The sequence below is a fragment of the Hippocampus bargibanti genome, linkage group LG01, assembly GCF_051943395.1.
Source record: "Hippocampus bargibanti isolate YZ-2025 linkage group LG01, ASM5194339v1, whole genome shotgun sequence".
NCBI lineage: Eukaryota > Metazoa > Chordata > Actinopteri > Syngnathiformes > Syngnathidae > Hippocampus > Hippocampus bargibanti.
Genome location: NC_142734.1, coordinates 14,423,288 through 14,447,473, shown reverse-complemented (window position 1 = coordinate 14,447,473; position 24,186 = coordinate 14,423,288). Strand labels below are relative to the sequence as shown.

The following is a 24,186-nucleotide window of genomic DNA, read 5'->3' as shown; positions in this document are numbered from 1 at the left end:
ATGAGATGAGATTAGATGAGATGTTGGTATATCTATCTATCCATTGATGAGAAGGTTTCTTCAGCCGTCATCTGTACAAAAGTGAAGGTTTCGGACGTTTCGCCTCCTATCCAAGAGACTTGTAGTTTTAGGAGTCACTGAGAAATTTAAACCTTTGGTAAGTACTGCCTTTTCTGTCTCTGAGAGATCTCTGTCTGACAAATTTTGATCCAATTCTCCCTTGCAAACTGTTCATACCTAATTTATAGAGAAAAGGAGTCAAAACATATCAGGAGAGCACTCACTAACTGTGGGTACCCTCAGTGGTCATTCAACAAAGGTCAGAAAGAAAGAATAGCGAACGAAACCAATAATTCTCAAGATTCTAAAAGGAGAGGAGTAGCAGTACCGTACATTGCAGGAGTTTCTGAAAAATTACAAAGAGTCCTTTGGCAACATAAAATTCCTACTTATTTCAAACCCAAAACACGTTAAGGCAAAAATTAGTGCATCCAAAAGATAGGCTACCAAATGAAAAACAAAGTAATGTAGTTTATTCCATACATTGTAAGAATGAAAATTGTAAAGAGCAGTACATTGGGGAGACTCAACAAATTCTCAAAAAAAGACTTTATCAACATCGCAGGGATAATACTAGTGGGCCTCAATCGGCAGTACATTTGCACCTAAAAGCTACTAACCACTCATTTGACGACAATGAGGTTAAAATCTTAGCGAAAGAACATAGATGGTTTGAAAGGGGGGTAAAAGAGGCGATTCTTATAAAACAACAAAATCCTTCATTAAACCGGTCGGGTGGTGTGAGGTTCAATTTGGATCGTTCATACAATAGCCTGCTCAGGCAAAACAGGTTAGGCAACTTTCGCAATGCTGATGAGGGTCGTTATGCTGATGAGGTGATACCGGGGGGAGTGGGGGTAATAGGCCAATCGTTAGTCAGGAATGTAGGAACAATCAGTGGGGCCACAGGGGGGGGTCCCGCGCCCCCCCCAACCTGAGAGTAGGGACCTATCATAGCTGTGTCCGGCGCCACTAGGTCTGGACATTAGGGATATATAAATGGGGCCGATATGACCAGTCAGACTTTAGTTCGCTGACGAAGTCTCTTGGATAGGAGGCGAAACGTCCGAAACCTTCACTTTTGTACAGATGACGGCTGAAGAAACCTTCTCATCGATGGACCACTCCTGTACGACTGAGAGCTTACACAGACCTATCTATCCATTGCTGCTGTGAAATGTAAATTTATCCACTGTGAGACTAATAAAAGCAAATCAAATCCTATCTATCTATCTATCTATCTATCTATCTATCTATCTATCTATCTATCTATCTATCTATCTATCTATCTATCTATCTATCTATCTATCTATCTATCTATCTGTCTGTCTGTCTGTCCCGCCTAAAATCTATGTTGAACTACAAGTCCCATGATGCACTGCGTTGTTACACCCCGAAGAAGTTGGACGACGCTTCCAAAACGCCAGTTTGGACACAGTTGCAAGGTAAAGATGCGGGAACTCTTGATGAAATAACAAACGGAAGCAACTCTAGAGATTTTGCATTGTCGTTCGTTGCCCTTAGAGAAATCTATACAATTTTTATTAGCATTTAGCACGACGAAGCACATCCTTGTCACAAACGTGAACCACGTGGTGTGAAGAAGTGTATGTGCGCGTGCTATGAGTTTGCGTTCATTTAATGCGTGTCTCATTGTGCGTGCAGTCAGTGGTCTTTTTCTTCCTCCAGTCGTCTGACCGCTGAAAGCAGATTAGGCGTATCAGCCTCCTGACTGGGCTCCGGCTAACTCCGGCTTTATAAAAACTTCTCAGGTTAGTGTTGCTATGATTCTGGAATGTAACAAGTTTCCTTTCAAGTTATTATTTTGCAGGAGTAGATGCATTTAATGCAAACTATACTGTATACTGTTCTTGATGTCCAAATTAACTGAAACAACTATTTTGACTAATCTTCCTCTTTTTGGGTCTCAAAACAATTTGTCTTGACTATACGTGGCAGCAACCTGAATGCGTTATGCCATTCGTACAAATCCTCCCGAGTTCACATTGCTCTGTGTCGCTTCCCTGCCTTACACGACCCCAAGATCACAATCAAAGGCCCAACCATGGTGAAATTTATTTATTATTTGTTGACATATTAGTTAGAAAGATAGACGGTTAAAACTTTCTGAAGCCTTTTTTTTACCAAGTTCATAGTATAAATCCATATTTCCAATCAGTATTTACTACCACTGCTGCCTGACCACCTTTTCAACCACAATAAGTCTGATGTCTTCTTCACTCACATCTCATCTGAGTGTGCATGTGTGTTTAAATACAAATAACAGGAGTAGTCAGCCTATAATGAACTCTGCTTCAGAATTTTGACTTTTCGGTTGATGCATGCGACCCACCGATACACACAAAGAATATCAATGTTGTGTTCAGGATAAGGAAGACAAATTGCATCAGTCTAATCGTAGCCTTCCAGTGCTGAGATCACATGGTGGCAGACAAATGTCACAAGGGTCGTAATCATTGTGACTGTCCGCACTTTGCTACTTAACGAATTATCAATACCAGGCTGCAACAAACTAGTACTAAGTCATATTTACACCAGTTTTCTTTCATAAAGTCCAATATGCCGGTAAGAGGATTGTCATTTTGCTTTATATTTTTGTTCTGCCCGATTGGGCCCGTGATAATATAAGCTTGGAGTTGTTTGAAAAGGTCAGCGCTTCCTCGCCACTTGACCTTTAGTTTCAAACGGTTTGTGTAATTTCGCGACACAAAGTGGTGAAAGGTCATTTTCCCATCTCGCAGGTGCCATGGCTGAACGGGTGCTGGTGGTTGGTGGAGGAGGGAGGGAGCACGCACTGGCGTGGAAGCTAGCCCAGTCGCATCACATTCAGCAAGTCTTGGTGGCGCCGGGAAATGCTGGGACAGTCAACTGTGGCAAAATTTGTAACTCGGGTAAATGTAACTTTGGTTCTTATACCTCCCAATGTACGTAGAGTATTTACATTTGCATTCAACGAATGGAAATTTTTCACTTATATCTTTTCCATAATGAATTTATTTGATTATTTACCAGACAGGTAAAAAAACAAATCGTGATACCTCGGCTTACGAACGCTTTAGGTAATGAACGTTTCACCTCATGAACATTGAATTCGCGAGAATATAATCTTGCCATACAAACTAGTTTTCTGGAAACATACGGAGCGCCACAATGGATGACGGACTAGTTTTTGGCGGAAGAACACCAAACCACACGGTCGAACCACCGTGGCTGCTGGACTACTTTTCCACACCCACTTTCTTTGCGTGCAGTCAGTGCAGACGTGGTTTGTTATGGAGTGGATAGTTTTGCTTTTTTGGGACCCCACCACAGGCTGGTGTTAAGCCGAAGAGGACACAAAAGAAAATTACGGTCGAGCAGAAGAAGGAGATCCCCATATAGTTTAGGGATTAACTCTTTTTTTTTTTTGATGAAAGAAGAGAGTAAGGTTTCTAATGCTGTATTGAATGTTTATGTAAACCTAAAACTCAATATTCTGTGGGTCATGGAATTCAAGTGACAATGACAAAAACCATGGCACTGGAGTGGACATATTTTTGCACGTCTGAATGAGTTAAAACCAATCCATGTATTTTTGTCTCCAATGCCTAAACGATGATATAATGAAATGCTCCTTCTCGCTGCAGAGGTGTCAGTGAATAACCACGCCATATTGGCTCAATTTTGTAAGGATCATCACGTGGGGCTGGTGGTGGTTGGCCCGGAGGTTCCGCTCGCAGCAGGTAAGTTGAGCGTTTCTGCTCAAGTCTTCGGCAAGTGCTCCTTAGCCTCACTGTCAGCTAACGTTTTCCTACGTAGGTATCGTGGACGACTTGATGGCGGCAGGAGTGCGGTGTTTTGGCCCATCTGCCAAAGCCGCCCAATTGGAGGCCAGCAAGAGCTTCTCCAAGGCCTTCATGCTGCGCCACGGCATCCCCACAGCACACTACGGCTCCTTTACCGACGCTGAGGAGGCGTGTAACTATATCCGCACGTTAGTACACCTGGGAAAAAGGCCATTTTTCTCACTGGTCCACCTCAGCCTTTTAACAATTTGAGCTTATAACTCTTATAACTCTCTTTTCTCTCTCTGTCTCTCTTTCTCTCTCTCTGTCTCTCTGTCTGTATGTGTGTGTGTGTGTCTCTTTATGTCTCTGTCTCTCTGTCTTTCACTGTCTCTCTCTCTGTGTCTCTCTCTTTGTCTCCTCTCTCCCTCTGTCTGTCTCTCTCTTTATGTCTCTGCCTCTCTTTCTCTCTCTCCCTCTGTGTCTCTCTCTCTCCATCTGTCTCTCTGTGTCTCTCTCTTTGTCTCTGTCTTTCACTGTCTTTGTCTCTGCCTCTATCTGTCTCTCTCTGTTTCTTTCTGTCTCTGCCTCTCTCTCTGTCTCTCTCTTTTTGTCTGGATGTGTCTCTTTTTTTCTCTCTCTCTCTCTCTCTCTCTCTCTCTCTCTCTCTCTCTCTCTCTCTCTCTCTCTCTCTCTCTCTCTCTCTCTCTCTCTCTCTCTCTCTCTCTCTCTCTCTCTCTTTCTCTCTCTGTCTCTCTTTATAAAAATAATAATAATACATTTTATTTCTAAGCGCCTTTCAAAACTTTATGTCTCTGTCTTTCTCTCCCTCTATCTCTTTATTTTTTATATTTTTGTCTCGTCTCCTAGGGCAGACTTTCCGGCGCTGGTTGTGAAGGCCAGTGGCTTGGCGGCAGGCAAAGGCGTTATAGTAGCAAAAGACCAAGAGGAGGCCTGTCAGGCTGTGATGGACATCATGAAAGTGCGTAGGAACTGCGATAAGCAAGGTTGAGTGTATTGTTTTCAACTTCCATTTTGTTTTGCACTCTTGAATGTCAGGACCGAGCTTTTGGGGCTGCAGGCGACACAGTGGTGGTGGAGGAGCTTCTAGAGGGAGAGGAAGTATCTGTGAGTTCTCACACTGCTAAAGTAGCAAACACATTTTTTATAATGCCACGGACCTCTTTAATCTACAGAAAAGAAATATTCTAACAGTTTGGCATAAAAATGCCCAACTAATCTTGTGATCTAATGATCAAATTTCATGCCCTGAAAGAGAACAAAGCAAATTGCACTTGCAGTGTCTGTGCTTCAGCGATGGCTCCACGGTGTCGCCGATGCCTCCAGCACAGGATCATAAACGTTTGCAAGATGGCGATCGGGGCCCAAACACAGGTGGCATGGGAGCCTACTGTCCCACTCCTCAGGTATGATGATGCAAAAAAAAAAGAAGGATTTGGCCTGTAGGACAGAAACGCCGAACCTATTTTGACAAAAGTTTCCCAAAAGTTAAATCTGTGTCTCTAAAATGCAAAGCCATGTTTGTGTGATATGTCTGGAGTCTGCTTGACAATTTGCTTTTCTTTCTTGCGGTGCAGGTGAGCGAGGAGCTGCTGGTCCAGATCCGAGAGTCTGTGCTTCAGAAGACCGTGGACGGGATGAAGCAAGAAGGAACTCCTTATGTTGGCGAGTTCAGATTTGACAACAAACTTGGATTTTGATAGACAGGCTTCCGTCAACATGATTGTCATGTGACTTTCCAGGAGTTCTGTACGCCGGGTTGATGTTGACCAAGCAGGGCCTCAAAGTTCTGGAGTTCAACTGTCGCTTTGGAGACCCTGAGTGTCAGGTCTTGCTTCCTTTGCTCAAGAGCGACTTGTATGAGGTCATCTTGAACACCCTCAACGGCAAGCTGGCCTCCAATGCCCCCGAGTGGCACGAGGACAAATCGGCCGTCACCGTAGTGATGGCGAGTTCTGGTTATCCCGGTGCCTACAGAAAAGGGGTGGTCCTCACTGGTAAGTGGTGCGGTACTAATAAAGTACATTGATACCTCAGTTTACGAACCCATTGGCTTACGAACTTTTCGGTTTACGAACGTTACATTTATGAAAATTTTACCTTGGGATACGAACTATTTTTCGGGACACACCCACAATGAGTGATGTGTCGTTCGCGAACGAGCCCGTTCTCCTAACAAGAAAATGGTGGCCCACTGTTTTGTCCTCTATTCCCCGTCCCCAGTCTTCGGTTAAAGCCTCGTGATTGGTCAAGAACGCAGCAGTGAGGGTGGGGGGGGGGTTAAACATTAAAGAGACAGGTAGACGACAGAGCGAGTGAGGAAACACACACGTAAGGGAGACGACAGAGCTTGAAACAAAAAACAAAAGTGAAATGGTGAGAAAATCCCATCCCATCAATCAGGCTCCACAAATAACCCGCACAAGTCTTCTGTGCACTTGATGCAAAAAGCTATCAACCCAGCTAAACAGAACACAATTGATGAGGAACTAGATGAAATTATCGCAGAGAAAGCACCTCCAAGGGATCATACCTCAAGATGGTGAAAGAAGGCTACGTTCCTCATCAAGTGTTTAATGCTGATGAAACCGGCCACTCGATTCCATCAAGCCATCAACGACCATCACAAAGGTAAATAAAACAACTTTATTATACTGTACAGTTATTTATTTGATTATAATACCATATCACATGTATTATACATAAAATATCTTGTGTAGTTTTAAGGCTTAGAAAATTAGAAAGGAGAAAATTATGTTTTATGGGGACCTGGGAACGGATTATTCTCATTTTAATGGTTTCCTATAGGAAATATTTTTTTGGGATACACACTTTCCGCCTTACACACTCTGTCTGGGAACCAATTAAGTTCGTAAACGAAGTTATCACTGTACCCTATTTTTCGTTCTATAATTCTCTCCTTAGTATAAGTCGCATCACTTGTGCATGAACATGAACAAAAAAGAACATACAGTATATGTTGCACTTGAGTATGGATTGAATTTTTCTGGGAAATGTATTTGATAAAATCCACCGCCAAAAACAGTCGTGTCGTCTTGAAAGGCATTTTTTTTTCTTACACTGAATAAGTGTACAATATGCGAACAATTGGAGACGATTAAACAACTAACTGAGAACAAGTTATTCAGATGAGCAGAAAAAAATGTCATTCACAGAGCAAAAAAACAAAGTCGCTGATTAAAATGACTCAAATCATCTCTTGACATCTCAGCACATTTGCACCCAAAAGACATTTAAAAGCCAAGGAACGAAATAAACTTCAAAATTTAAACAGGATTTAAAAGCATTTGGCCTGACTTCAATTCTGAGGATAATTATTGTAATGCACGTTTGCTTTGAAACCTGGGCTCCGCAAGTTGACCCGAGTTTGCAGACCACGAGATACAGTATATCACAAACTATGATGCTAAAACACATTTCAGTTTCAGACGAAGGATTTAACTTGGCCCAAAAATGCACCGCAATTCCGCACGCACGTACCGTGAAGACTTGGATATTGGATTGGATATTGGATATTGGATATGCCTTTATTAGTCTCACAGTGGAGAAATTTACATTTCACAGCAGCAAAGTGATGACTTCTTAACTCATTCACTCCCAGACGAGCAAAAATGTGTCCACTCCAGTGCCAGGGTTTTTGTCATTTGTCACTTGAATTTCCAGGACCCACAGAATATTGAGGTTCATGACGACATTAACATTATATACCGCATTAGAAACCTTAAACTCTTCTTTCATCAGAAAAAGAGAGTTAATTCCTAAATTATATGGGTCTGGAGTTACATGAGCTTGAAATGAGGGTGGCTGTCCAAAATACAATGCATACATATTGGTTTATATAGCGCTTTAACAACAGCTGAAGCTGAAACTAAGCGTTACAATGGAAACAGGGGAAATGCTGCCCCTTGTTAAAGACAAACATCGCCATGGCCAGCGCTTTATCGGCACCCAAGCATGAAAAAACAAAACTCGAACAAATTCGGGAACAGTGCTCTACGTCATATTTTCAATTCCCGAATAAATTTGTGAATGCCAGTGAATGAGTTAATCTCCACAAACAACCCAGGCTAAACATGTCTCCTTTTCTTCCCATCTTTTACTCTTCAGGTCTTTCCCAGGTTGAGGACACTGGAATTCAAGTGTTCCACGCAGGTACAGCACTAAAGGATAAGCAAGTGGTCTCCAGCGGTGGCCGCGTCCTGACTGTCACGGCGGTCAGGCCAACTCTGGAGGCCGCACTGGAGGCAGCCAATCAGGGTGTGGCGGCGGTGGGCTTCCCCGGTGCTGTGTACCGCCGTGACATCGGCCATAAGGCCATTGCCCATTTCAAGCAACGCAGGTGTGTTGGAATGCGGCTGTAAACATTCCATCATGTCTTTTTTTTTTAAATCAATAAACACATTTTGAATGATCTCGTTGTTGCTTCTTCTCTTGGAATGACCGTCACTGTTCATTTTATTATTCCCACCACAAAAGAAGCGTTCTTGCGTGTGAGCTGTGCAATGACAGCCCACAAAGTGACTCCACCGTGTCTCTGACAGAGGCCTGACCTACAAAGACAGTGGCGTAGACATCGCCGCTGGCAACAAACTTGTGGATATGATCAAACCTCTGGCCAAGGCAACTTCCCGCCCGGGTAACTTGATATTTAAAGTCAACTTTCCAGATGCAGAAAATATCCAACCTGTGGTGATGTGTTTTCACCATTTCTCTTCATCAGGATGTAATGTTGAGCTGGGAGGTTTTGCTGGACTCTTTGACCTGAAAGCGGCAGGGTTTATCGACCCCATTCTGGTGTCTGGAACGGATGGAGTCGGGACCAAACTTAAGGTGGGATTTGCCCTTTCCATTACTTTTTAGATACCTATTCAAACTTTGTGCATCATACCATGGTATTGCTATTTTAGGCAACACTTGTGAGGTTTGAGTCTCGTTTTTGGTGCTTCACTATGATGTTGACAGTGTGTGTGCTCCAACGTAAATCCGCTTCAATTCCACATATGCATCTGCGCCCTCCGCTGACGCTCCTTTCTTCTCAAGCCATGCGTGCGCTCCTTAATCCATGCATCCTTCGTATTAGTAATCGTTTTCTTTTTGCAGTTGTTTGATTTAAAAAGCGATGTGCCTCTTTCAGATTGCTCAAGCATGTGGGCAACATGGAGGCTTGGGTCAGGACCTGGTGGCCATGTGCGTCAACGACGTGTTGGCTCAAGGCGCCGAGCCGCTCTTCTTCCTTGACTACTTCTCGTGCGGCAGGCTGGACGTCGATGTGACGACCACCATTGTCGCGGGAATTGCCAAAGCTTGCGGGATGGCCGGGTGTGCTCTGCTAGGTAAGGAGAGACGGTGGCATCAACATTTCGGGTGTACCGAATCGACCCGCTGAGACCTGGACATTCTTTGTGAATGTCCAGGTGGAGAAACGGCAGAAATGCCCGGCGTCTACGTCGCGGGGGAGTACGATCTCGCCGGGTTCTGTGTGGGAGCCGTAGAGCGTGCAGCCCTCTTGCCTCGGCTGGCGGACATCACCGAAGGAGACCTTTTGATCGGCGTGGCATCTTCTGGTATCCATAGCAACGGCTTCAGCCTGGTCCGCAAGGTCTTGGAGCGGACGCGTCTTAGTTACGGCTCACCGGCACCTTTTGGTCACGAAGGACAGACTGTTGGTGAGTGTGTGTCTGATTGTTACACAGACTAATAAATCACACTCTCAGAGTTTTTATTTTTATTTTTTATTTTATGAATTTTCGACTGTATAAATGTATTCATTCACTTTTATTTTCACTTAGCCAGATGTTAATTACCCATTTACGCCGAGCGTGTTCTTATGAGTGCAGATAAATGAATCCAAAAATAAAATCAAAACAATATCAAATAGGTTCAACAATAATATAATTATATATAATTAACAATAATTAATGTGGCAAGAAACAACATTAAATGGGTTAAGATATATTCTTTAAAAAATGTTTATTGCCACTCTTAGCTGAAGGTTAGCAAATAAAATAAATCAGAATCAGAAAGCCTTGAATAAGTCTCACAACTGGGAAATTTGCAATCTACAGAAGCAAAATTGAAATGGGGGGATGTTGAAAAAGAAAAAAAAATGTTTTTACAAAAAAGATGTCAGATAAATAAATATGAATGTCTAATGCAGTAAAGTCTCGTTATATCGATATTCTCGGGAGTCTGAAAAAATATCGATATAACCGGACTATCGATATATCCGATCCTGCGGCATGTACATTTTATCCTTGCGTTCATAGAAATAGTATCGTAATAAGCAGTACTATCGATATAACCGATATCGATATAACGAGACTTTACTGTATGTCATGTGTTGTATCCTTTTTTAGTCGTCACCACATCAACCCCACTACAACAGGCAATCTCATTAGCATAGAACCTAACAAATACTGTAATGTCTATGTACTGCATAATTTTTTATATGTGATAAAATTATCCAGCCATCTATTTTTCAGACCGCTTTAGCCTCATTAAGGTCACGGGGGGGTGCTGGAGGATATCCCAGCCGTCTTTGGGCACACCTTGAATTGGTTGCCATCCAATCACAGGGCACACAGAGACAAACAACCATTCACACTCGCACCCAGGGACAATTTAGAGTGTTCAGTCAGCCTGCATGTGTTTGGAAGATTCTATATATGATAAACCGTTTTATTGGAAAGTCTAGTTTGTTTGTACACAGGGACTCTGTATAACGTCTTTGCTGATTTTCACACTGTCCTCCAGGGGAGGTTTTGCTGACGCCGACTAAGATATACAGCCGGCTGCTCCTTCCGATCCTGCGCAGCGGTGCTGTCAAGGCATACGCTCACATCACTGGAGGAGGACTTTTGGAAAACATCCCTCGCGTTCTTCCCCGGGAGCTGGCTGTCGATTTAGGTGAGGCACACGCAACATGGAATCCAGTCATGGGACACATGCTCTATGTCAGTAATTACTCACATGACTTTTTTTTCTCCCCTCTAAAATTTAATTCAGATAGAGAGCCGGCCAGCCTTCTAGTCCTACTGGCACTCGTTTTCTTCCATTTTAATTTCCTATAGCATAGATTAGTGGTAAATACATTTAAAATGTACTATGTATTTATATGTACATGTGTTTTTTTTTTCTTTCTAGATGCATCTTGTTGGAGCATCCCCCCAGTGTTTTCCTGGCTGCAAAAGGAAGGTGACCTGAGTGAGCATGAGATGACCCGCACTTTCAATTGCGGCTTGGGCGCGGTGCTGGTGGTCGCCCCCCTGGACGCTCAAAGGGTCTTGCGGCAGCTGCAAGCCCACGAGGAGGCCTGGATCGTTGGTGCGCTCGCTCACAAGCAACCCGGTGAGACAACAATCGACCGGAACCTCCACGTTGGAGTCACACACAATATAACAATATATATAACAATATACGCTTGCAATTTAAATGTGCTCCTGCAGGTGCTGAGTCTGTGGTGGTCCGAAACCTCAAACACAGTCTGTTAAACACCGGTCCAGCCTCCAAGAATGGCAGTTGTCTCTGTGATAGCAGCGTTCCTCACAAGAGGACCAAAGTTGGGGTTCTCATCTCAGGCTCAGGTTTGCTTGTTTGTTATTTTATCATGTGGGTTCATAAAACGGTACAGACGACAAACTCGGATTCGCTCGTCTCCTCCAGGTACCAATCTCCAAGCCCTGATCGATCAGGCTAAGCGCCCGTCTAGCTGCGCAGAGATTGTGGTTGTCATCTCCAATAAGCCTGGGGTTCAGGGTCTCAAGAGAGCGGCGTTGGCTGGCATCCAGACACGGGTACTTGTCTTTTAAGAGTTTCTGTAATTACATGTGCTGCTGTTTATATCATGCCCAGATCGCTAAAATCGCGACTATTCAGAAAAAAAATAGGATGGATATTTCCTACACAAGTCAACTCAAAGTGCTTCACACAAGCAAATACAGCAACTAAAAGCATTGACGACAAACCTCAAACGACATTAAGAAGCAAAGCAGAGAAAACAGAAGTCATTTACAAAAATAATTTACGTTAACTCATTCACTGCCATTCTGGGATTTGAAATGCATGACGTAGAACGCCTTTCCCAACGCCTTGTTTTTTTCTTGCAGGGCGGTGCGTATCAAGTTTCGGTCGGACCTCTGGCAATGTTTTTCCCTCCCACGAGGGGGCAGCATTTGCCTTTTGTACAGCCACCCCACTTCCACTGCACATAACGCTAGCACCAAATAAGCTTGATATACATTTTTTTCTGAGGGAAGAAGAGAGTCTTAAGGTTTCTTACGCTGCATTGAATGTTTATGTAGTCCTAAAACTCAATATGCTGTCGGTGCTGGAATTTGAGTGCAAATGACAAAAACCCTGGCACTGGAGTGGACACATTATTGCACATCGTCTGGCAGTGAATGAGTTAATATTATATCAGTCAATTTGTTTAATTACAAAAAGAAAAAAATATTTAAACATGTCGATAGGACCATGATGGGTGAAGTAAGGTTTTTAACCTGCATTTAAAATCATAAACATTGAAATGTTTGTAACCTAAATTCGCTATTTCTTTTGTCTAAAAAAAGGCCTCATAATGCCACATGGCTCCCGCAGAAAGTTTTATTCTTGAGCATCCAAGAGCAAATACATTTTTTCCCTGAAGCTATTTTACTTGTTTTCATATTTTATAGATTTTATATTTTTATTTTTTATTAAGCTCAAAACATCTCAAATTAGTTCATGTGTAAAATTAACAGATGGCGTGGGGAGAAATGAATGATATTGATTGGAGAAAAATGATCAAATCAACCATACTTGTACATATGAACTTTCCATCCGACAGTGACCCACCCTGTGTGTGATTAAAACAAGGTGGTGGACCACAAACTGTACGGGAGCCGAGCAGAGTTTGACAGCACAATTGACCGCGTGCTTGAAGAATTCAGGGTGGAGTTGGTGTGTCTCGCCGGATTCATGCGGATCCTCACAGGATCTTTTGTCAAGAAATGGAACAGTGAGCTCTGATGAGAATGTATAAAACTTGAAGTGTTTTTATTTCTTTTTTGACAAATCATCTCCATCTTAGGTAAACTTTTGAACATCCATCCCTCCCTGCTGCCCTCCTTCAAGGGCGTGCACGCCCAAAAGCAAGCTCTCCAGGCCGGGGTACGGGTCAGCGGCTGCACGGTCCACTTTGTTGCGGTAAGTCAGCCACGTTGTCGTCCGAACATCCGCAAGCCACCCAAGCCAAGATGAAACTTGTCATTTGTCTGTCAGGAGGAGGTGGACGCGGGGGCCATCATTGTGCAGGAGGCCGTACCGGTGTTGAGCGGCGACACGGAGGAAAGTCTGGCGGACAGAATCAAAGAAGCCGAGCACAGGGCCTTCCCGGAGGCAATGGAGCTGGTCGCCAGTGGGGCCGTCCAACTTAGTGAGGAGGGACGCGTCGTCCGCCGGCCCACTATACAGCAGGAGAACTAATACAGTCAAGTAAAAGTGTAGTATTACACTGTAGCAATGCAGGGCCTTTAATAAACGTTCGAGATTTGCATGATGGGTGAATGTTTACTTGAGGACACGACGGGTCCCTGGTGCCTGTGGGCACTCTGATAAAGACATGTCAGAAGTAAAGAACGAAGGTGTCAAACTCATTTTTTTGCCACGGCCAACATTTTAGTTAGTTTCCTCTCGGGGCGGGGGGGGGGGGGGGGTGAATTTGGGCAAGCCATCCGAATGTTTCATTTTAACATGTTACAGAATGTTATTATGATTTACATTCGACAATAAAAATTTGGGTTCGGACTTTAGCAAGCATCATGGAGTTTCACAAGTTTGATTTGTTTTTGTTTGTTAAAATGATGTGGCGGGCCTTGACTTTGACACGCATAGAAAGACTTAGACAGACATTAGACAGAATAAGAAGTTATATTTAAAAGTTTTATGCTGTTATATGCTTAGTGAACATGTGTGACTCGAGTACACAATTGAAGCACAGAAAAACCTGGGGTCAATTTGAGGTCAATAGACAGCCTGTTAAACTGTCATCTTCATCTAGGAGATCTGGCCTTGGACAGAATTCAGGACTTGTGGAAACTCCTTTATCACAGGAGTAATTTACGACTTGACACTCCTGGACAGGAAGAGCTCATTAGCCAGGCTACAAATTTATCAGTTCATGGAAAAGACAATGTTTTATTGCTTATAGCTGTTCGTGCTTAGACTCAAGGGGTGTGGTATTCTAATCAAGAAAACTATGTTTTACTAATGTATCACTAAAATTTGCATCTACAGTATTCAATAAATAGATTGGCAGAGGGCTGCAGAATTTGGGCGTCTGTCATAAATGGCTGCGTCCCCTGCTGGCAGTAAAATAATCTTTGTGTTCGAGCCTTTGTCCACAGTGTCCGATCGAACATGTCTGACGGATAATGAAAGGAAACATTATACATTGTACGAATGTGCTGAGTTGAAATTTTTCCATTTTACCAACCCATTAAACCTGGTGTTTGTTAATTTATGTTGACATGGTTGAAACATTTTTTGGTCAAGCTTCCACTTTTAATTGACTCAAAGCATTTTTTTGCTCATAACATTGCATGAACACATTAGCTTACAAGTGACATGATTCAATTAACAAGCTGACCAAGTACTGTTCAACACATTAAAGGTTTGCATCGCAATACATCACATTTTAAGCTTGTCAAATGCCCAACTTTACACAAGATGAAAATGATTCTGTAACTATCCACTGCAACAGCCACCTTAAAGAAAGAAAATGCCAGCCACTACGTCTCTGAAATTGGTTTCTTCAACCTCATAACAGGATGGTCAACGATTTCAGCAACATCCATCCATCATTTTCAGATCTTCCTATTATCAAGAGTGGGTGTTTTGGAGCCTATCCCAGCTCTGTTTGGGAAGAAGGCAGGGGTGGGACACCCTTAAGCGAGTAGCAGCCAATCACAGGGCAAGCAGAGGCGAACAACCATCAGTGGTACGTCTGTGTAAGCTCTCAGTCGTACAGGAGTGGTCCATTGATGAAAAGGTTTCTTCAGCCGTCACCTGTACTTCCCTGATATATATATACCTACCTACATGGCGGTGCCGGACACTGCTATGATAGGTCTCTGCTCTCAGGTTGGGGGGAGCAGAGGACTACTCCCTGCGGCTCCCCTGATTGCTTCTATTGTCCTCACTGGCGACTGGCCTGATTGCACTATTTGCTCTGGTATCACCTCATCAGCATAACTAATCCTATGTTGCCTAAACAGTCTGTTGTACCAACGATCCAAATTGACCCCCCTTAGTTATCCTGATGATGTGATACCAGAGCCCAATTGGCCCTGGTATCACCTCATCAGCATGACTAATCCTATGTTGCCTAAACAGGCTATTGTATGAACAATCCAAATTGAACCTCACACCACCATTACGGTTAAGGGAAGGATTTTGCTGTTTTATGAAAATAGCTTCTTTTACTCCCCTTTCAAACCATCTATTTTCTATTCCTAAGATTTTAACCTCATTGTCGTCAAATGAGTGGTTGCTACCTTTTAGGTGCATATGTACTGCCGATTGAGTGGTCACACTCGCTCAGAAGGACAATTTTTTAGAGTGTTCAATCAGCCTGCCATGCATGTTTTTGGACTGTGGGAGGAAGCTAGAGGACCCTGAGGAATACAACTGTACAGTGCCTCAGTTTTTCTGATGATGATACTAGCGTAGCGTGTTCTACCGGAGACATTCCTTGTGTGTGTGTTCTACATTACTTGTACTTGGCAATAAAGATGATTCTGATTCTGAAAAATCCACACAGGGACAAGAGGAACATGTGAATCCCACACGGGAAGGCCGCAGTGAGGATTGAACGCACAACGTCTGCACTGTGAAGCCAACATGCTAACCACTTATCCACCCACCGAGCTGCCAATTTCAGGAACATATGCAAAAAAACTAACAAAACCCCACATTTCATCATAACGTGTCAACTATGAAACCATAAGAAATTTGCAGCATTGAAGAAGCATGTGGATGCAAAAATAATCTACCGTACATGGGAAAAAAATTAAGAAACCAATATGTCTACGTTTCCTGGTACAGTGATACCTCGGTTTACGAACCCCTTGGCCTATGAACGTTTTGGTTTACGACCGTTACATTTATGAAAATTTTACCTTGGCATACAAACTATTTTTCGGGATACACACTGGGCTGCCACAATGAGTGATGTGTCGTTCGCAAACGAGCCCATTCTTCTAACAAAGAAAATGGTGGCCGAATGTTTTTGTCCTCTATTCCCCGCCCCCAGTCTTCGGTAAAAGCCACGTGATCGGTCAAGAACGCAGCAGTGAAGGGGTGGGGGTTACAGACAGAAAGAGAGTGAGGCAGTTCTCCCAAAAACAAAATGGTGTCTTCGGTTAAAGTCATGTGAGTGGTCAAGAATGCAGCAGTGAGGGGGGGTTAAACATTAAAGAGACAGGCAGATGACAGAGATAGCGAAAACACACGCACACACACACATGAAAGGAGATGCCAGAGCTTGAAACACAAAAAAACAAAAGTGAAATGGTGAGAAAATGGATAGAAAACAGTGAAATTTGGACTCGTTTCAACTTTGATAGTTCAAACCCAGAATGTACACTGGAAGGTTAAACTATCCCATCAATCAGGCTCCACAAATACATCTGCAAGTCATCTGTGCACTTGATGCAAAAAGCTATCAACCCAGCTAAACAGAACACAATTGATGAGGAACTAGGCAAAATGATTGCAGAGAAAAGCACCACTAAGGGATGACAAGTTCCTCAAGACAGTGAAAGAAGGCTACGTTCCTCATCAAGTGTTTAATGCTGATGAAACACTCCACTCCATGCCACTCCATTCCATCAAGCCATCAATGACCATCACAAAGGTAAATAAAACGACTTTATTATATAGTACAGCCTATTTCTTTAATTATAATACCATAGCACATTTATTATACATAATATCAGGTATATTTTGTGTCATTTTAAGGCTTAGAAAATTAGAAAGTAGAAAGTAGAAAATTATGTTTTACGGGGACCTGGGAACGGATTATTCTCATTTTGATGGTTTTCTATGGGAAATTATTTTTTTTGGGATACACACTTTTTGCCTTACACACTTTGTCTGGGAACCAATTAAGTTCGGAAGTAAAGGTATCACTGTATTGTGCAAATGCTTGGCCAATCTTGAGACTTGAAAGTGGCATGCTTCTGTTCTATTTTCATGGTAACTGTGATTCTGATCAGAACACTTGACATTGACGCACTAATTTCATGCATGTTTTCACCGATGGAAGCGCAACACTGTGAGCCTCTCGTTTCCAGCTCTGGTCGACAGATGTGGCTTTCCCTGCAGACCGTATCCACTCAATGTCTGGATGATCTCCTCTAGGATTTGAAGGAACAAGAGGCGAAAATAAATTGGATTATTTGCAGCAAAATATATGAAAGGATCACAAAGATCATTCACATCAAGGTGCGAACATCAAGGGCATATTAGTTTATGTAATAAAACAAAAACAAACGGTGACAAAAAAGTGCTTCAAAAAACAATAACATTTAACTAAAGTATGATATATGTAGTTAAATGGTTTTTCACCATTGCCAATTATTTTAATCTATGCACTTTTGGGTGGAATGTTTATCTTGCATACAAGACTAAAGCTAATACAAATCTTCTTTTCCTTTCGGCTTCAATCAATCGAATTAGTGTCCTCCATCTAACCCGGTTTTGTGCATCCTCTTCTCTCATACCAGCTTCCTTCATGTCCTCTTTGACAACATCCATAATCCTCCTCTTTGATCTTCCTCCCTGCCTCCTGCCTGGCAGTTCAAGGCTCAGCATCTTACTAAAGCTAATACAAATAAAACTAAAAGAAGCATCTTAGAAAAAAAATAAAAACAAATGAAAATAACAATCCCTCACTGCAAACAAATTAAAAAAATATTCATTAAAATGTCCAAACAAATATAATAAGTGAACAGTTGTGTTGTGGGGAAAAAATGTTCATCTTTCTGCCAGTCAAATTGTCTGTCTGTCTTCTGTCTGTCTGTCTATCTATCTATTTATTGCCTCTTGTAAAATGTCTTCATCCATCCCCATTGTAAAATGTGTGCCTTGGCCCCAAGGTCAGCCAAGAGAGAGCCCAGCGCACCTTGCAAACTCAGTATGGGGAAAAAAAAACAATTGGAGCACCTGGGTCATTCTCTGCAATGGTGACCAAGTAGAAGAGCCCTCGACTGGACAGCAACTGGGATACGATTGGTAGAAATCTGTCAGTGACCTCACGGCCTCGTCTCCCACCAGCCCAAGCAGCTTCGATGCCTGTGCTGCCCACCTTGATTACAAATACACACACACACACACGCACACGCACACACACACACACACACACACGCACGCACACGCACACACACACACACACTCGCACACGCGCGCTAACTGACATCAGAAAAACGTTTTATAGCATCTAAAATACCCAAAACACGTAGGCTGATATTTTTAGTCAAATGCAAAACACCAATAAAAATGACTTAAAGGACAACCGGACAAGTTGTGTCCATAATTTGTAAAATGGCTTCAAATGATTTCTACTGGGCGTATTTTAATAAGATTCCACCGCATATAGCTATATTTTACGTTTTAAGACTCACGCTGAACAAACAGGAAGTCTTGTTTTTGAGTTGGTGACGAGTACTCACGTGACGTCAGAAAAGGACCGCCTCCTGACCGTAAAAAAGACACATTGTAGCGTCTTTCCATCACGTCAATGTATTTTGCTGTACTGTTTTTTTTTTTAAACTGTGTGTTACATCCAAAAGCCGCCAGCAGAGGGAGTCCAAGCTCCATTGAAGGAATATATCAGCCTGTGGAAACGGGCTGATTCATTCCTCACAGTTCGGTGGCCATTTTATGGCCTCTTTTTGGGTGAGACATTCCTCCCCGCCCGTTTGCCTCAAAATGACACGGAATAAACTCTTTAATCGATTGCAAACATGTATGCTTTCCTCTTTAGAACTACAGTAAAGTCTTGTTATATCGATATCGGTTATCTCGATAGTACTGCTTATTCCGATACTATTTCTATGAACGCAAGGAGAAAATTTACATGCCGCAGGATCGGATATATCGATAGTCCGGTTATATTGATATTTTTTCCGACTCCCGAGAATATCGATATAACGAGACTTTACTGTATTTGAATCATATTCATTACTGGATGTGCAACAAGAAAGCATATTATCCGAATCTGAAGCCATTGTTTTGATTTTCTAGCAATGCAAGACGTCTTGGCGCGACGTCACAAACTGGCGGCGGGACTTTCTGAAAATGCCCAATTCACAGCTAAATTTTTTGCAGATTTTGGACACTTTAAGTCATTTTTATTGGTGTTTTGCATTTGAATAAAAATATCATACTGCGTGTTTTGGGTATTTTAGATGCTATGAAACGTTTTTCTGATGTCAGTTAAAAAACAAAAAAGTGACATCGGTTGTCCTTTAAAGTGTGCTAAAACTGCCACAAAATGAGCTGCGAATTGGGGATTTTCAGAAAGTCCCGCCCCCAGTTCGTGACGTCACGCCAAGACGTCTTGCCTTGCTCGAGAATCAAATCAATGGCTTCAGATTCGGAGAAGATGCTTTCTTGTTACTCATCCAGTTATGAATATGATTGAAATGGTTCTGAAGAGGAAAGCATACATTTTTGCAATCCATTAAAGAAGCCCTACCATATCAATTCGAGCCGTCAATGACACCAATGTAGCGTCCCATAAAATGTACAAGATGGCGCCCAAGCTCCCTTGGAAATGGGCTGATATGTCTGCTGGGAATTTGTGTCAGCGAATATCAAATAGTAGTCTTGCTGCAACACACAACATTCACCATCGCGTTATATATGTGTTTTCCTTCTAATTTCGCCATCAACACGAAGTTTTCAGACCAAACAAAGTACCCAAAATGCATTGTGTGTCGCTTTCTCGGTCAGTGACGATACCTACCGTGACATCAGGGTAGGTATCGTCACCAACTCAAAAACAAGACTTCCTGAATATTCAGTGTGAGTCTTAAAACGTAAAATAAAGCTATTGGCAGTGGAATCTTTGTAAAATACGCTCAGTAGAAGTCATTTGAAGTGATTTTACAAATTATGGACACAACTTGTCGGGAGGCGTCGGTTGTCCTTTAACTCCTCCATGATTTCACTTGGGTGACAGCTCAACATTTAAGAGGGAGAGTCACCTCACTGGATGGTGTGACCACATATGGAGGGTTGAACAGGAGCACATCCACTTGTCCACTCAACCGGGGCAGGAGACTTTCCACCTAAAGCAAATCGTAATGGTGAAGCGGGCAACGCAAGATGTGAAGTTGAGCCTTGTGCATGTAAAGTGTCCACCCACCAAGTCTGTAATGATGGGCTCCAGCGACACGGTATTGCGCAATGCCGTCTGGGCGGTGCACAGCGCTGCGGCACGATTCACGTCTGTACAACTAGGAAACACACTCTTGGTCACATGGAGGGGAGCAGACCCGACAACAATGTTGAGCCACTCACAAGTAAATGGTGGAGGGTCCCAACAAGGACGCGAGGAACGCGGACACCACTCCGGAGCCGCTGCCCACCTCCACGCACATGCACGGCCTGCTGACAATGGCGATAAGCATGCTGAAATGGACACTCCTCACAAATATTCAGATTTATGGTAAACTGAAATGGCTTTGCATTTTTAACCTTCTCTCAAATTTTCAACAGTTGTTCTGTGTTCTTTGTCGCATGAACAACCAAATCAAAACGTTTGGAGGTCAAATGAACATCGATTTTAGGTTAATGTTGAAATTTTACTCCAAAGCTGGTTTTATCAATCATGCACATGGATTGGATTGGATTGGATATGCCTTTATTAGTCTCACAGTGGAGAAATTTACATTTCACAGCAGCAAAGTGATGAAAGGAATAAACACAAAACTAAAATCTTCCACAGATGATACTGCAATGTCTTTATATTGTTAATACACGAAGATACACATTTCAGTGGTGAATGTAAGAGGAATTGAGTAAGGTGACAGTTTCAGTAATGTGTGAGCGGGGCGCGTTTCGGTCGTATGTGAGAAGTTCTCAGACATGCGCGTTTGTGGGCATATGAGTGGTGTCATGTGTGACAGCGTGTCAGCGTGTGAGATTAATTCATTCGCATGAGAATGAGTCTTTAATTTGTGAGCAAGTTTTACAAACGCATTGTGGGTGGGTGGGGGAGGTTTGGCAGTGTTCCACTTCGGCAGTGGTTCTTAATCTTGTTGGAGGCACTAACCCCACCAGTTTCATATGGTCATTCACCGAACCCTTCTTTAATAAAAAAATAATTCGATTTTTTCACTGGTGCACGAAATGAATTGTTCAAATAACAAAAACAACAAAGTGCATAAACTCAAAAGACTTTCAATGATTGTATCAGCAGACTAGACTGAGGGGTGTTAGTATTTGTATGTGTTTCAATTGGGACGCGTGAGTTTCATTGGGTAGTAGCGTTTGTGAGACCATTTATGTGAGTGCGTGAGTGTCACCTCATGTGTTGGAGCTTGCGAGCATCCTTTTCCAGCGCATCGATGATCAGGAAGGAATCCTCCGACGGCTCATAAACTTCGCTAAAGTCTCCACGTGCAGCATGATCGTACAGAGGCGTGGGGTAGTTCACCGTCATCGCGGGTTAAACGCATACCACCCTTCATTCACCTCGGGTCAGGCACGTTCATGTAGCGGCATCAATTCATTTTCACGAAACGTAATACGTTTGGTATGTTCTTGTTAAGTATACAATGCGCCCCCGTTTACTTCCTGTTATGTCGTGCGTATGTATATACGTGAGCGATTGCGTCATTCTGCGTCTTAGTCACTTTTGAGAAGTAGCTACCACCTTGTGGACATTATTGAGAATTGCACTATTTTCTTGCCTGGCAAATAGTCTGGAGCCGCACAAAAATAAAAAGCCTTATAAAGCCTCATTGTGCAGGCAAAACATGCGGTTTGTATATGATATATTAGCTAACTATAAAAATGGACAGGTTGTTTACAAATACATAATTAGTCTTTGTGATTCAATCAAATGATTAATATTTGCCTGCACCATATCGTGTGGAAAACGACGCACCACGTGAGTACTCTGTTGAAGGGTGCCGCCTAGAATTTAACTACAATATAAATGAACTCCAGTATGCTTCATTGGTTTGATGAAATTAAAGAAAACAAGTAAAAAAATGATTTGTTTCCTTTTAATTTGCATTTTGTTTTGATGTAAACATATTTTTAACTTCTTTTAGAAGAAAAATATTGAAGTGAAAAGTATGTTGGAATAAAAACGAGTAAAATTAATTTAAAAACGTAAACATATGGAGTAAATATAGCATGTGACTATGTTCGTCAATCATAGAGGGGATTGGGACATATAAAACAATCCCAGTTGGTGGGGGAAAAAGGTAGGCCTCATTGAAGCAGATTATACAATTTCTACTTGATACAGTGGTACCTCGGTTGTCGAACGCCTCACAGTTCGAACAAATCGGTGTTTGAAAAAAATATTCGAGATATTCTTGCTTCTGCGTTCGAACATCAATCGGTGTGAACGCCAATACGACGCGTGAGTGCGTACGTGAGGGTGGGGAGCTGAGCGGCGAGCTGAGCGGCGCACGGGTGTATCGCTCTCTCCGTGACTAACTGTTGTCGCGTGCGGGCGTGCAACATTTGCGTTGTGTTGCCTGCTTAACACTACGAGGACTCCACTTTCTCAGCAGCTTTCAAAACTCTGAAGTACACTTTTGAGTCAGGGTGTAGTCCGAAGCAGGCTTCTGATTGGCCGCCGGTGCCGAGTATGCAAATTGCCAAACGAATGTTCGAAGACGCGAAAAATTATGACACATAATGTTTGTTAAATCCTCTCGCAAATTGCCAAACGAACGTTCGTTTGGCAATTTGCATACTCTTGCCAAACGAACGTTCGTTTGGCAATTTGCATACTCGGCACCGGCAGCCAATCAGAAGCATGCTTCGGACTACAACCTGACTCAAAAGTGTACTTCAGAGTTTTGAAAACCGCTGAGAAAGTGGAGTCAACGTGGCTCGTAGCGATTTGTTACCCGCTTACTACGCCAAAAAGCAAATGGCACACGAGGGTGCAAAATGACACAATCCCGGAAGATGACATACATTTACGGGACGCAGGGAAAATACCTCGGACCGGATACACTCGCACATCGAAGGAAGAGTCCAGGTACGGTGGCGAGTTGAGTCAATCATCCGGCATTGGCGAGGTGATCGCGAACTGTATAAATGCCCCGTGTCCGTGATTAGAGAATTGACAGCAGGTAGAGGGCGGCCGGGAGAGGCAGCCCCCCCCATGCTGTCAACTCGCAAGTGACAGGAGCAAAGAGGTGGTTTCGGTGTTTGAAAAAAAATCGCTTTTCGAGCTGGGTCCTGGCACGAATTATGGTCGAGAACCGAGATACCACTGTATTTGTAAAATGGCTGGCTTCTAGCGCCATCCAATCTAGGAGCCCATCTTCTGTGTAAAAGAACTTCGATTGAGCACTGTTGACATTACCCAGTCCCCCCGGCTGGATTAATCTCTTGTCTCCGTATGACCTAGAAGTTCCCCCTTGACAAAATCACCGCCTCATTTCAATGCTAATGTGCTGTTATGGATGTTTTTAAAGTGTAGCTGCTATTTATTATGAATCAGTTTATCCACGAGGCAGCAGTTAATCCAGTCGATCCTCGCAGAGCTGCCTGCCGTGCTCCAAGAGGTCAACAAGATAGTGTTTAAATCGACTCGCCTCATTTTATGATTCAGAGGAAACACCATTATGACCTGCATACTGTGCGAACCCTTCCTTCATTTGCTGTACTGGGCTCAATCAAAACTGCAGTCCCAATTGATTTGTGGTAACCCTGGATAAATAAATTTTAAACAGACAACCATTGGCACTCACGTTCAATCAGAATATGCAATTGGAATGGTAATCTTCATCTTAAATCGTTATTGCACCGAAAAACTCCAAAACCTTTGAGAACCCGGGACAGAAATGTAGCACTGAACCAATAAATGGGGCCACAATTTTACATCAGTGGCACTCGGACCACGTAAGACCACACCTCATAACCTGATGTCTGACAAAAATGCTATTTTAAACGTAGTCCAAATATGTGCATATGTGCAAAATAATATCCATAATAATAATTCTTGCCAAATGGTTTGACACAAAAAACATAATGCATTTTTCCAGTGCTAAGGACTAGCTTG

General features: G+C 42.8%; 2 protein-coding genes across 3 annotated transcripts; one reads left to right on the top strand and one right to left on the bottom strand.

Annotated features, from left to right (window-relative positions):
* Positions 1-1,431: 1,431 nt before the first annotated feature.
* On the top strand, positions 1,432-14,242 carry gart (phosphoribosylglycinamide formyltransferase). Its single transcript, XM_088998279.1, has 22 exons — positions 1,432-1,505; positions 1,750-1,832; positions 2,823-2,972; positions 3,708-3,803; positions 3,880-4,054; positions 4,716-4,827; positions 4,905-4,973; positions 5,147-5,272; positions 5,444-5,531; positions 5,609-5,863; positions 7,995-8,226; positions 8,429-8,523; positions 8,608-8,717; positions 9,022-9,220; positions 9,302-9,553; positions 10,641-10,793; positions 11,031-11,234; positions 11,333-11,470; positions 11,550-11,680; positions 12,741-12,882; positions 12,955-13,070; positions 13,146-14,242. Exons 3-22 carry the CDS (start codon positions 2,828-2,830, stop codon positions 13,347-13,349), a joined length of 3,042 nt encoding a protein of 1,013 aa, XP_088854405.1. The 5' UTR covers positions 1,432-1,505; positions 1,750-1,832; positions 2,823-2,827; the 3' UTR covers positions 13,350-14,242.
* A 2,537-nt stretch (positions 14,243-16,779) lies between these two features.
* Positions 16,780-21,736, bottom strand: hemk2 (HemK methyltransferase 2, ETF1 glutamine and histone H4 lysine). Of its 2 annotated transcripts, none has more exons than XM_088998291.1 (6): positions 21,458-21,736; positions 20,451-20,537; positions 20,296-20,386; positions 20,135-20,218; positions 18,090-18,231; positions 16,780-17,281 (listed from the first exon to the last, which is right to left on the bottom strand). In XM_088998291.1, exons 1-6 carry the CDS (start codon positions 21,592-21,594, stop codon positions 17,178-17,180), a joined length of 645 nt encoding a protein of 214 aa, XP_088854417.1. In that variant the 5' UTR covers positions 21,595-21,736; the 3' UTR covers positions 16,780-17,177. The 2 variants fall into 2 exon arrangements, with proteins under 2 accessions (XP_088854417.1, XP_088854423.1); XM_088998297.1 differs by having other exon boundaries at positions 18,090-18,144.
* Positions 21,737-24,186: the final 2,450 nt, after the last annotated feature.